At 43.1% G+C, this 14,950-nt stretch overlaps 1 protein-coding gene across 1 annotated transcript; it reads right to left on the bottom strand.

The window, feature by feature from the left end:
- Positions 1-1,324: 1,324 nt before the first annotated feature.
- LOC104408142 (gamma-aminobutyric acid receptor subunit pi-like) lies at positions 1,325-13,840 on the bottom strand. The gene is given in 10 exon segments (XM_010017639.1): positions 1,325-1,627; positions 2,222-2,415; positions 2,933-3,024; positions 3,026-3,080; positions 4,300-4,437; positions 6,653-6,753; positions 8,028-8,122; positions 10,065-10,132; positions 12,305-12,426; positions 13,785-13,840. Coding segments are annotated over 10 exon segments (1,224 nt in total).
- Between the last annotated feature and the right edge of the window lie 1,110 nt (positions 13,841-14,950).

Consider the following 14,950-nt stretch of genomic DNA (forward strand, 5'->3'; position numbering starts at 1 on the left):
TGACAGGTTTGCGTAACAGAACTGCAGGAATTCACCCTCAAAGTTATGAAGGTTGCATAGAGCAAAAAGAAGGGGAGAGGGAGAGATCTGCCAAGAGCTGCTTCTAGCATTGGAAGCTGAAGGAGGCACTCTGCAGGATGAAAAAGAATTTGTGAGGAAGACACAAGGATTTGCAGTAGAATCTGCTCAACTGCAACACAGCAGTACAAGAGATGGGTTACAAAACAATTATGCTACTTATATTTTGTGTTCCTGAATCTCTGAAAAACTGCAGCTCTACAAACAAAACCACCCTTTGTGTCTCAGGAATGGATAACTTCAGCAAGGGAGGGTCACATCAATGAGCCTAACAGGTATTGAAAGCAATGAGGCACACCACTGTGCCGATGCCAGCCGCACCAAACCGCCTGATCTGGCACTACATCACACCAGGACAAGGAAGCACCATGCACGGAGCCTGCGCAGCACACACTACTGCTGCCTTCAGTCCTCTTGGACAGAGGACCTATTGACTGCAATCACAGTCCCTCTGTTATCTCTGGCAAACAAAGAATAACAGCTATAATCCTATATCCTCTTGGAGAGCTAAACTACAAGGTTCCATCCTGCCTCAAGAGTACATGAAGGTAATTTTGCCACCTGTACTGCTGTGGCCTGCCCCGTGCAGTCCTATACACTCATCTTCAGCCAGCTGAGAGGCTGGATGCTAGAATGAAGACCAGGTATGAACAGAAGAGCCCAATATAGCCACTCAGCTGAACAAGCAGTTGACCAGTGTCAACACTACTAATGCTGAAGCACCAAGGCTTTGCACCTTGCATACCTCATACTCTTCTGTACATCAGAAAATGTGGAGATTAATGGCACAGACCCAGAGCATCTTCATGCAGTGAATCGCCTTATTGCCTACTGCTTTAACTTTTTATACCATTCTAACAACAGTTATTTTTAGCCTATTGCTCTAGCTTTTATACCATTCTATTTGTAGCCTATCATGTTTAGTTCCTGACTTACAGTTTGTTTTTTAACACTGCTCGCCATCTCACAATCAGTCCCAGAATAGCCAGTCTCTGATCTTTATGCTCTCTCCTCCTCAGCCAGCTGGGTTGCTCTGCTGGATTGTACTTTGTTTCCTGTTTAACTCTTTCTTCTCCAGCCAAGCAGTTACTTCTCTTTGGCAATAATCAAATAGTTTCCATTGTCTCCCACAAGGAAACACAGCAGAGCAGTTTGTCCACATGGATTCACTAAGGTTAGATACCTAGATGCCCATTGGCAAGGTTCCTCTCCTACTGAAGTAGGAGAATGAAGCAACTAATTTCTACTAAAAGTATAGGTAGTAAGCCCAAAAAACCACCTTGGCCAGCATGAAGAACAAAGGGAAAAGCAATTTGGAGTAGTGGTCTACATTGCTGGGGTTCTGGATAGTGAAATAACTAATAATCCTGTGCATTTTGTTTCTCAAGACACGTTTGATTTTCTCATGAGTTTTCATTGTCAAGTTACTGCAATTAACATTATGACCAGAATTCTCAATGCTTGTAAAGCTGGTTTTCAGTCTGTAGCTCGTGAGGATGTTAGCAATGTCGACTTCTTCCATGTCTTTAGTGAGTTCATTTGAAGGCCCCTTGGAGGCAAGAGTGTACAGTTAGTTTTAGGGTTTGTCTTCTCCTGCAGAGAAGTGCTTTAATCAAGAAGGAGACCATAAGGGTAAAGATAAAACCGCAGCTGCATATGTGTTTATCCCAATATTCAAACATGCCTTTCAGCTGCTGCCTACTTTTAGGAGTGTCTGAAGTCCCAGAGATGCCTGTATTTCCACCACAGTATTTCTAGACGTATTTTTGAGATCCCTGAACAAGTATCACTCTGTATTACTAAGCAACCCAACATCCATCTCCTACAAGACATCCACCTCTTCATGTCTGTGCAGTAACTTAATGGCTGGGGAACTCAGCATCAAGGTGGGAAACCTCTTTTTTCTCTGTCAGGATTTGGACCCTCGATGACCACTGGACTATAACCATACTATTTAATTTCTCACGCTGAAGCAGAGCACTTTGAAAAATTCACTCTCTCTCACACACCCCACCACCCCCAGAACATTGTGGGACTGATGTTTGGTGCTGTCTTCTGGGAAGGGAGGAAGAAGGGTTAATGGAGGACTAATCTTGGAAAGATCCAAGATAACTGGGCTTATTTAAGGTAGATCAGGCTTTACCTCTTGAGGTGCTTTAGCTGCACACTTTTGTGATGAGCTGTAGTGAGACACTGCGTATTCCACAAGGACACCAAAGATGAAGCTGAAGCAGATGCCAAGGTAAATATCAACGGCCTTAATTAAACAGTTGGGTTTTGAAAGTGAACTTCGTGACCCAATCATCAGAGTTGTCATGGAAAGCACTGTTGTTACTCCTTGGAAAGCAGAAAAGGAAAGATCTTTTGGGGTCACTTTGGAAAAGGCTTGGCCTATCCTTCTGCAAATGTTATCACTCTTTATTGATAGCCAGATAGAGCGCATCGCTTCTTACCAAATCCAAATCATCTATCAGCTTAAATGCTTTTGTAGTGCTAGCTACTAGCTCCACTCAGCCTCTCCCTGCCTTTAACACCTTGGCTCCAATGTGCACCTGGCTCTTATTTTTCTTGCTTTCAGCAAAAAAATCCTCCCCTCCCTGCCCAAAGCACATCCCAGACAACATGTGCACTGTTCTCTGCTTTCTGCTGTGCATCTGCTGGGAACCTTGGCTATACCCAGCTCTGCAGGTGGGCAAGTATGCTGGCCACAGCACATCCTCCATACTGCTAACCCAGCTCTGCCACAAGTAAAAGCAGACAGTGAGCAGACCATTTATCGCTAAGAGAGCTCAAGAAAACAACCATCTACCCAGCCCTCAGAGGCTCCCCTGCCCTTCCTCGGATAGTAACTCACCAATGCAAGTTCTTGCAGGTACTGAATCCAATGTAATCCAAAAAGAAACCCAGAACAACATGACGAGCAGAGTGGAGGGCACATGGGTTTCCAAAATAAAGGACATTTCTTCTCAGCTCAAACTGCAGTATCAGTCGTGGGTAACTGCCTGTTCATGAAAGGAAGAAACTCTGTGAACATGAGGTACCAAGGACACTTGGGCTGATGCTATGACAGCCCAGCATCAGCCTTCAGCTGATGTACATCAGCAGAGCTGTACTGAAATCACGGGCGATGCACTTCTTTCTTACACAGCTTAACTTCTTGCCTCAGAGGTCTTACTTATCTAACATACCCTAGACAAGGGGACACATGCACACAGCATTGTTTGACAAGAGACATCTAAAACAATGTGTGGCTTGCAAAGGGGCTCCTGAACTTAATCCACAGTGGAAACATTTTATACCAGTGTCTTAAATCAGAGGAGAGAATGGACGATGGTTTCATCTGCTCTCTCAGGACAACACTTCTTCCCCACTAAGCACTGTGAAGGGGCATTGCCAAGTTCAGTCTTATCTGGTGGCTGAGAAATAACAAAAGATTTTATCTCCATTCCAGCAGGCTCTGGCTCACATCCAATGGCATCCAATACCTTATCATCACAGGGAGTTAGACCACTGCATGCATTATTTGTTATCTTTGATAACCATGTCTTTTTTGTGCTCAAAAAAAATCAGTTTATTTTTTAAACTCTGTTTTTCAGCTGGATTACTAGTATTTTCAGGAGATATTTCTACTGTTGAAACAATAGTTCCATTTGAAATGCAGAAACAAAGCCTGTGTTTTCTGTTGGCTGTGTACACTACAGTAAACAACAAAACACTTATGTTTAGAACCTGGTCATTCTGAGGAAGTCTTGCTCCCATTCATAGTGACTGTGATTGGAGAGTATTTACACTGATGAAAAAGACATTGAATTCTGATGTACAAAGGGATCTTATTCCATCATGACAGAATTGTAATTTACAAGCAAAAGTGTATTTTTAAAAGTTAATTTTACTCCCAGTTACTGTGAACATGGATCTCTGCAGAGGGGACAGTTTTTTGGGTGGATAAGGAAAGAAGTAGAGATAAAAGAAGATAATTACAAATCTATCAAGTGAATCTAGTGTATAAAATCCCGATCTTTCCATGGATTTCCATGATTGCAACTAATTTTCCTAATTTTCCTGATTGCAACTAATTGGATTTCAGCATGTTTCTGCTCATCTCTTTTTGTGAGATTAAGATTTGGTAAAGACTTCACACATTCACGCCCAGAGAAGGGAAAGGAGCTGGAAGGGGAAATACCTGAGAGCTTTTCTTGCTTTTCTCTTTCACTGATATACCTGTTTCCTGCTGTGTCTTTGAGACGACGGTGTAGTAACGTTCCACCGTGTACCGAGAGAGACGCAGCTCTTCTATGCCATGGACAGAGTTGTTTCCTCTCAGCCACTTGAAGATGATATCGTTTTCATCATATCCCCCTAAGGAGAACATAAAAACCCATATTACTGTGGTTTAGCCAGGGAAGGCCCAGCTACTGCCCTGCCCTGTCCCCTGAGTGAGAACAGAAACACAATCCAGGCTGGACAAAGACGGTTAGATGTGTCGGACCATGGCTGGAGGTTGGCCGTTATTTCATTGCTGTACCCTCAATCTGCTGGTTCAGATTTCAACAGGAACACACGCCACTGGGAATGATGCATAACATGCAAGGCAGCAGAGAACCTATTTCAATTGTTTACATGGGGTATTTGTATTTTAAAGTATTTTAACATTTTAAAAGATAACATGTTTTTGTCATCCACAGTTTGATTACATGCAGCAAGATAAAACTACTGCAGTGATAACCTCTCGAATAAAGTCTCTTCATTCAGGAGAGGACGAGAGACCCAGACACATTTCACTGAATTGTCTGTTCAAGTGCTTAAAAATACCAGAAGAGGCAAGCTCAGGTAGCCCAGAGCTTGGAGCTGAGGCTGCTGTATGCATTGTCCACAAAATATTTTCATAAAGGCAGCTTTTTCTGCAAGTCATTCCTCCTATCCCCAAAAGCTGTAAGTTACAGAGGGCAAATAAATGCATCTGACATTTAGGTAACACAGAATTCCTGCCTCAAAATGGAGGGACACATGAAATCAACAATTCAAGCAGTAAACTCCATATATGCCAGCTAAATGATTGCCTCCAGGAATGTATGTGATGCCATTACATGACCTCAGGATGGACTGAGGGATAAAGCTCATATGGAGTCACCAGCCTGCCATTCGCTTCAAAAACATCACTTCATTCAGGATCTCACCAATTGGATTTTTTTATTAAGTGCTCTTCGAGAAGATGAGCAGGGACAGTTGGATTCTTTTAATAGTAAACTCTTTGTCCTGGTAGAAGGAGTAAGATGCAGTTGCAGCTCTGTTTTTATCTAACTGTGTTTTCTTATTAGATAAAATTACCAGAGCTTGAGTGTGATGAACTCCTAATTAGGTGTCCAGGGTATGAATCCCTGTGTAGAATCCTCAGCATGTGACTTTGAAAAGTTTCTAAGCAGTTTTATGCATTGTGGTTACTAGGCAAAATTTTATAATAAATGATAGGTTGTTGTTAATTCATCTGGTGTGTATTTAAATAGCATTATTTTTGTGCACTTACCCTAATGAAATCTCCAGTGGGCAATGTGCATGTAATTTCATTGGCATTATACGGCAACTGAGGATGATATAGGACCCAATCACTTTTCAAACAGGCCCAAACGTGTGATGCTTTAGCAGACTAGGCCAATCATTATTATTTCAGGAGCTATTCTTCGTAATAAAGGTAACTGTGGTGAACAGGATTTTAATGTGAAAGTAATATATGCTTCTCTAGATGCTTCATGCTGTAACCCCAGAAGTTAAAATCTGGCCTTTTCGCTATTGAGATTTTAGATTTTTTTTTTGTGACATGAAGTGGGAGATGGTTGCTTGCTTGTTCTGGAGCTGTATAGATACAGAACAGCAGCACTACTCTTGCTGAGCTCCTGGCTACAGGCCCTGCAGTTTCCTAGGTTGTTCTGGAGTCCTTCCCAACAAGCTTTCCCATGAATGAACTTTAAATTTAAGTGAGAGCAGAACTCACTAATCCTTTTTTTTTAACACTTCCGAGGCTGAAACTCCTGTTGACAAGGGTCCCATGACCTGCATTGTTGCAGCAGACAGTCTTCAGGGAGAAGCACACACCATGAAGTTGGGTTTGCCTTAGTTTCTGTTCATGAGTTGGAGAGTCTGTTCAACCATGTTCTGGTAAAAGCCACCCTTCACACTGTGTTGTTGCAGAGGAGGTCTGGGAGGTGCAAAGATGGTTCCCTGTTGTACTCTGTCCCGTGTACTTACCTCACCAACTAGTTTTGAAGAAGCTGTTTGTGCAAAAGGGACCAAATTTGGAAAATGAGCTGTTGTTACTTCATCCTTTCTGTTGAACAAAATCCAACTATCTACACTTCAATATCTTTTTATATAAATTGCAGTGACAGGAATCCTCTAAACTCTGGATTACAACACAGATGAAAAATGATGAAGCAAAGCTGTTTTCTTTTGGACGTTACTATTTGCAGGAATAAGAGTCTACTCCAGAAAGCCTGGGATCAATCCATATACTCAAGTTGCATACTTACATACGAATAAATGAATTTAAAGTCAGAATTTTCTAGAATGTTTTACTTACAGCTTTCTAGCTGCAGTCTGCACATCTGTGTGTCCATGGGCTATTTTGACAGGTCCATGTTACAAGCAACAGTTGTAATGATCCTGTAGGAAAAGAAGGAACTCCAAAAGTTGCAATAAAACCATGTAATGAAACAGCTCTTTTTTTTATAGTGATCTAGACCACAAAGGCTCTGCTCTGATTTTAAATGCCCTGTCATTTAGGTAATTTTGACCTATGTAATGAGTGGATTGATATAGTCAGGGAGAACTCTCCATAAAATGATTTGTTCTCTGCAGCCCGCTGGTGAAAATGTAACTAAAAGACACATTTTGCTTTGCTGTAGTGGGAGATTTAGGGTAGATTCACATGTTTTCCAGTGCTACAGTTTGCATATCTTAGTAAGTCACCACTTGTCACCTGAGGCACAGTAAATGACTGCACACATACTCTGGCTTCCTCGGATGTGGAGGGTAAATGAGTTTTACTTTGCAGTTAAGGTAACTGGGACACAGTTACCATGAGCTGAGAAGAGATAACACTGCATGATTTCCTAACACAATTACAGAACACAGCTCTGCAATACATGCACAAATATGCTTTCTGCTAAAAAGCAGAAATCATGGCTACGTGCACTGGGTAAACAGTTTCCCACTGCATTTTAAACTTTCACTGTTATGATGATCTCTCTCCACTCCTGTCCTGCCTCCATCTGACTTGACCAGACTTCTTTTGGGTAACATCTCAACATGTGAGATTCCTGAGCAGACACCGTGCTCAGGACACAGCACACACCATGGTAGTGTGTCCTCAACATAAAAAGGACATGGAGCTGTTGGAGCAAGTCCAGAGGAGGGCCACAAGGACAATAAGAGGACTGGAGCACCTCCCGTATGAAGACAGGCTGAGAAAGTTGGTGCTGTTCAGCCTGGAGAAGAGAAGGCTGTGTGGAGACCTCACAGCAGCCTTCCAGTATCTGAAGGGGGTCTACAAGGATGCTGGGGAGGGACTCTTCATTATGGACTCTAGTGGTAGGACAAGGGGTAATGGGTTTAAACTTAAACAGGGGAACTTTAGGTTAGATATAAGGAAGTTCTTCACAGTGAGGGTGGTGAGGCACTGGAATAGGCTGCCCAAGGAAGTTGTGAATGCTCCAACCCTGGCGGTGTTCAAGGCCAGATTGGACAGAGCCTTAGGCAACATAGTTTAGTGTGTGGTGTCCCTGCTCATGGCAGGGGGGTTGGAACTAGATGATCTTAAGGTCCTTTCCAACCCTAACTATTCTATGATTCTATGGAATCCTGAGCCTTGACTGACATTTCTAGGTGACCTGAAGAAGGGGTAACAGATCAGAAGGGTATCGTCACAGTTGGCTTGGGGATCCCGAGCTCATTACCTGGGACAAGCATCCAACGTGAAGCTCTTGTTGCTGTGAAAGACCAAGTGGGGGTCTGTCCGGCGCTGCTGCAGATAGATAGAAGCTGTGTAATCCTGGGATTAGAGAGAGAGGAAAACCTGTAAGGATGCATGTCCAGCACACTGCATGGCAACTCTGTGTGTGACAAGCAGCAGAGCACAAATTTAACTTATCCAAGCTCAGCTTCAAATGCATGCAGTATATCTGATTGATGGATACTTACAGTCTAAGGTGTAGTGTTTGAAGACTAAAGATTATACTTGGTAGCACTTTTTTTAATGAGCTGTTATCATAACTGATATTTTAGTGTCTATTTTGCAGGTAACAAAATAGATGGGAAGTGCACACATTCAGCAAGTCATTGACATTAAAAACTAGCTGTCTAGAGGTGGAAGATTACACACATACTATAAACGTGATCATGAAAGACATCAGCACTTTGGAGGCCAAAAGGTAAGCAAATCTAATTGTTATTTCACTGAGGTCTTAACAAATCCAAACAAATAAAACCCCCAAAATTTGTATTATCTTTTTTAATTGGAATTTTGTATCTAAGGGCACTAAGATTAACCTGAGTTCAGCCTGCCAAAACCTATCTGCAGTGGCTGGAGCATTTTTACAGTGCCCCATCATAAAAGAATAACCAGTACTTGGCTCTAAAGAGAATTCCTTACTGAGCTGCTGGACAGACCCAGGGCACTGGGGCCCTATTTCACTTGCTTCCTTGTAGACAAAATGAATGCAGCCAGTAATGCCTTTGTTTTTCCAAACATCGTGTCACAGGCAGACTGATAGTGGTGATGGTGTTAACAGTGTGAAGTCACTATGTTTTGCCACAGATAATGCTGCCAGTCTGTGGAGGATGAAGCAGTTCTGTTTAATTTGATCTTTAATTTGTAAAATGCTTTAAGAGAAAAGGTCTAAGTAAATATCTAGTATCAGCTTCAGCTCTTGCAAATTTTAAAACTTTACTGCCTGTGACAGAGGAAAAAAACATATCAAATAATGCACTGGTGTGGCCGCCAGTACTGTGAATTCTAATAGTGACTCGAGTGAAGAATCTTGGTTGATTTTCCAGCATTTACTGAGGCAGAAAATAAGCCTCTGTAGTGTTTTCCATGTGGCCAGAGCAATTTAGATGGATTATGGAGAAGAAACACTCCAGAACAGGAGCTATTTTACAAAGGCCCTTTACTTATGTGAATAATTGATGCTGTTGGTTCTCCTCCATCCCCAAAATGAACAGCTTTCTTAACGTTACAATATTTTACTTGGTGAATTTGTTTAATTTTTTGGGGAGAGGTTAAAAAAAGCCAGTAGTGTTCATGAAAATGCCGACATTAAGTGTTGACATTGTTCCTGACTGAACTTTTATGTGAAACTTTTTGCTGCATTTACCCAAGTTGCCCATAGTTTTTGTGAACCTGAAACAGGAATTTTCAGCAAATGGTGTTTGGAATCCAGCTGTTTTTTACCAGAAATGGAGGGAACCACACTCAGCAGTGGTGGCAAAATGTTTTCTGTATATTGGAAACGATATTTTTTTAACTTGGGATCACCAGACCTTTGAACTCAGCCTGTGTCACAGCTCAAAACCTCATTTCTCCTCCCTGAGAAGAAACCCTGTCTTCAGTCAGCACCAGCACATCCAACAGAGGCCTACCCTGCACAGAGGTGTCCTACACAAAGGAAAGGTAAAGGAAAAGAAATGTCACACAGGAGTGACTTTTTCAGCTTCCAAGGGGCCTGGTTTCCAGGAGGTGCTGACTTTTTGACCAGTAGGACCTTTGGAGCCATCTCATTTTACTAAGAAGCCCACATTACTTTGTTATTTTCAGAATCTGCAGTAATAAAGGAGCCCTGTCCTCATCACACCTCTGAAAGTGGTCAACAGACACAGCAAAGCAAAGCAGCTTAAAAATAACAGTTTCTGGGCTGAATACACAAGAATAGATGACAAGTCTCTTGGGCAGATGCTACTCTTATCTCTTACAGAGTAAGATTTCTTTCACTTACCATGTCACTCTCAGATATACTAGAAATACTTGCAATGTCCAGACTCAGTGCAATTTGAACAGGTTCTCCTATGGAGGGAAAGAAAGAAAAAGCAGAGAGAAGAGTGCAGGCACAATGAAACCACCCAGGGATTTGTGCTGCATGGCACCCCTCCAGTGTCACATGCTATCCCTAACACTGCAGCAGCCCTTAAAGGCTCAGATCCAGAGCACTGGACTCACAAAGACATTGTGATCCAAAATGAAGTTGTCACTGTTGTGGAGCTGGAGTTGTGTGTCTGGTGATGGTAGCAGAGAACAAATACCCACCAGCACCAGCTGTGAAGAGCAGCTGATGAGTGACCTTTCAGTGGCAATAGCTGCCGGCCAGTCAGCCAGGGCCAGCCTGTCCCTTGTCACCCAGCCACAAACACCCACCCAGCGGCAAGAATGGTAAAATCTGTGCCGCTTGTCACACAGGGCTCTGGAAGACCCCCCACAACCACACAGTGATCACACCACTGTTTCTCAGTAAGGAAACATAAAGAGGCAGAGAAATTCAGTGATTCCTGAGGCCATGAATTGGGTTAAAATCCAGAAATGCAACATGCCTTGCCTCTTCTTCGTTACTGTATGAACTGTTCTATTTACAAGCAAATTTTCAGCGCTCAACCCGAACCTCTGTAGTCTCCTCTTCCACCGCCAACTGGTAAAACCCACCACAGGAGGGCAGCTCCCGCCCAGGAAATGCCGGCGCTGGGGCGAGCACTCCAGGTCCTGCCTTGGAGCAACCGGGTTCTGCACAGCAGCTGGCTGTTATATCAGCAGGACAGACTTTCACTTATGCTGTGCCTGGTTTGTCTAATCCCCTGTATGAAGCCGGTTGGTTTTTCTTTTTTTTTGTTTGTTTTTAATTTGTTTTAAATTATTCAAAAATCTAAAATGTAATTTCATTTACAGATGAGTGTATTTTTTAAAGTACTTGTCATTGATGTGTTTCACCTTAGAGAATCCCAACCTGGTTGGTCTTGAAGCGACCTTAAAGCTCATCCAGTTCCAACCCCCTGCCATGGGCAGGGGCACCTTCCTCTAGAGCAGGCTGCTCAAAGCCCCATCCAACCTGGCCTTGTTTTTAGATATTCTGACACTTGAAGCCTGCCCAAATTAATGACCAGGGTAGATCTATGAGGACTCAGGGTCTCTGGAAGAGGTCAGACCAAAGTCCTGAACACTGTTGTTTAGAATTTATAGCACTGGTAGGTGTATGTAGGCTGGCGTAGATGCATTTAACCTCTGTTATAGAATTCGGAAGCATCTATATACTGATGTGACAGGACCCGGAGAAGCTTTTCTATCCTGCGTGTGATCAGACATTCTAGGCAAAACAAGATGATAAATTCTATACTGTTCCAGTATCACCACACTCAGAAAAAGGAAGAAGCTCAAAGCTGCCAGTAGCAGAAGTCTACAATCTGCCAGTCTGCAGGAACTACAGTGGGAAACATCCAAGTCCTGGTGAAAGCACATGAGGAATTTTTCTATTGAGTAGAATTTCATTAGTGGGTTCTGGCAGAAAAGTAAAATTAAGAAAAGTAAAAAAATCATAACTTTTTAAAAAAATATAATTAGTACTTCTCAGGTGCTGAACATCATTCTGAGAAACTCTTCCCTCCATTACAGCATTTGCCTGGAAAGTGGGAGACCTGATATCCAAAACGGAATAGCCTCAGGTAAGTTCCTATATATCTGACTGTCCTTCAGGTGCTCCCTACAGTTCCATGAGGGTTTAAAGCAGGTTTGCTTTGTGTTTCAGTGTAAAGTGAAATCATGAGTCAAAAGTCAATATTTCTGGCAAGGAGGATTGATTTACTCCTTTATAGCCACAATCCACTAAATACATACATTCACTAATTATATCCACTAGATACACATGAACCAAAATAAAGCACGAAATCACAAGGATCAGACTCTAAACAAAAGCATACACAGTGAACTGAATTTAGGTACTCTGTCAGGTCTTTCACAGAAGTATTAAAGCTTATAAATTCCCTGTTCTTAACCTCATAGATGGGCACATTCTCATGTCCCACACATGCATGCACAATCTATTCAGCACAACAGTGGATGCACAGGGAGGAGGGCAACCCTGGCTACTGGCTGACGTTAAAAAAAATGACCTTTAAAACTGGGGCATCCTAAAGAAAGCTCTCCTGCCCACGAAAGCCTTACAGACTGTTCTTCAAATGGTCAAATGCACAGAGCCAACATACCACTGAAGGTGGTACCAGAGATACTTGTTGTATCCCTTGGTGAGGTTCTCACATCCAGGGAGGGATGCTGTGTGGCTGCCACACAAGTGGAACATGCGTCCCAGGGAGCACCTCCTGGCGGCACAAACACAGGGTTGCATGTGGCTGGGCATGCCAGGCACATGTGGTGTGCAGCTGCAGCTGTGATACCAGCTTGTGCTCCAACAGGCAAAAAACCCTGCATAAAATGTTTATTAAAACTAAGTAGATCATCACAAGCACATGCTCTCATTGCTTGTCTTGGCTGAATAAACTGGCATTCCAGAGAGGTGGAAAATTGCAAATTTCCTCAGCTGATAGCTGCAGGTTTGCACACATGGTAGCTTAAGGATGTTCTTAAAATGCCACAGACAAATCAAGCAAGGTCTATGTATAACAGGTCTTAACAATAATCTACAAGCTCTCCCTCCCCTCATACAAACTATATAAGGATCATGCATTCCTTTTTCCTGCTTGCTTATGGCAACCTGAGACAAAGCTTACTGACCAACAGCTTCTCCCCCTCATCACTAGTCCCCTAAAGAAGCCTTCATCCTCATGTTCATGTCTGGCAGCATCCCTACAGCTGTTCTCAGAAGTACACCAGAAGGGGAAAGATAGAGCACAGAACAATTCACAGACACCAGCAAAGCTTTGTGGGTTGAATGGCTGAACCACCCCTAGCTGCTGTGCATACAGGGGGTTCAGCTCTCATTTACACTGTCAAAATTCACGTTTTATGGATGGGCAATGGTGCTAGTACTTAGCATTAGGAGGCTGATGGAGCCACACAATCATACAAGAAGCTGAAGTGATGGTGGGACTGCAAAAGGTAAGTTCTCTGATGCAGTGTCCTGTGTAGGCATGTGTTCACTTGGTGAAAATGAGCGAATGAGTTTGCTACTGCTTTGTGAAGGGCTGAAGGAGGAAGAAGGCACTGCCTCTGCCTCTTCCCAGCACCTCGGGACCATGCAGCTGTGAGTAAGAACTTAGCTGTGTAGTTATTATTCAAAGCTTTGATGATTTGTGTCTTCTGTTCCATTTCAAGTTTGGTCATTAGTCCTGGGAGTTCTGCTGTGGGTTTTAGACCAAAAAGGACCTTACAGCAGAACTGAACCAGTTTGTGCACAGTAAAAACATAAACCACTCCAGAAATTTAGGACTTACAGTTCCAGGGATGACAGTAACACAGCTGGGATCCCTATGGGATGCACTTCTAACCCAAACTGCAAACGACTCTGGTCCTGAACAGGAAACAAGGGTTGCACTGTTAATTTGCGTGTTGAGTTTTGGGGAACTAGGCAAGTTGCTCTCTTCTACACCACATCCATTACAGCACTCAGGTTTCTTCGGATGGTCTGGATAATTAGAATCATAGTTTGCTTTTGACCCACATTATTTATATGAAACATAATTCAGATGTTCCCTGTAAAACAAAAAAATACTCTTCTTACCTTTGGGTTGGAAGGAAAAGACACAGACTGAAGAAGCAAAAATATCTGCAGAACATCTCTGAAGATTATTTCTGTGTTTGCTGGGCCTGTCTGTGAACCTGAAAAGAAAGGCAAAGTTTTGTGATGTAAGGAAAACTATTTTAAGGGAAGGGGACAGGGAAAAGAAACCCTGCAGTGCCAGCACCACATGCTGTGCAATTTTTGATATTCCTGACACACAGTGGTTCCTGCCCTCTTTTCTAGCTTGTGTCACTGCTGCCTTAATATTTTCCACATGAAAGACACTAGTGACAACTCCAGGCCTGAAGCCCCTGACAAGGTCACCATATTTTAGGCTGCCATTTTGTAGCAGCTTCTCTCCTTTCCGCACAGGATGGTACTGAGCTTACATTAGGAATGGGAAGGGACTTGTTAAAGAGAAAATGGTTCAGATAGCTCCCAGAGGCCATTAGACTATAAAGCCAAGTGAGATCCTGCCCATGTATGACAGATCCAGCATCTCTTAGTCCAGGACTCCACTAATCTGCACATAAATGCTAAAGATCTGTGCCCCATTAGCCTGCAGCTGGGATAAACCATGCTATCGACAGTAACATTGGCAAGGCACTCGGCATGTAGAACAGGATGGAATCATTCCACTTTAAACGGGTTTCGTTGACTTTTCTGGGAGTGGAACCAAATCTTGGCTTCTGGCCCAAGACACCAGAGGTTTGTGCTGGCCCTGGAGCAGGCACCATGGCAGCGACTCTTTACTGTGCACTACTCTTCAGTGCTGCTCCCTGCCTGGAATGCTGCATCAGATGCACCCCTTTTCCTGAGCATCCAGAAAGTCTTCTGCCACACTCCCTGTGTGTGTTGCCACTGCCACAGCTGCCAAGGGGAGATGGTTACTCAGCCATCATTAGTTTGAGCTGCAAACACAGTACTGCCTGACCTGCCCTGCTATACTGCTGGAAGTGTACCCGGTGTGTCAGAGTTTTACTGCAAATACAGGCAAGGCAACATCATCCTTGGATGGATAGGAGTCTTCTTGTTTTATACTGTTACAAATTGGGAACGAGTATGCAAATCTCTAGTCCCTGTAACTTTGCACCTTTCCCATCACACAGGGGGTAGGACCTCAACTTCAAACCTGGGTGTTCCACACTAACCCAAAAAGCAGGAAT

The sequence above is a fragment of the Nestor notabilis genome, unplaced genomic scaffold (assembly GCF_000696875.1).
Source record: "Nestor notabilis isolate BGI_N333 unplaced genomic scaffold, ASM69687v1 scaffold7407, whole genome shotgun sequence".
Taxonomy (NCBI): Eukaryota; Metazoa; Chordata; class Aves; order Psittaciformes; family Psittacidae; genus Nestor; species Nestor notabilis.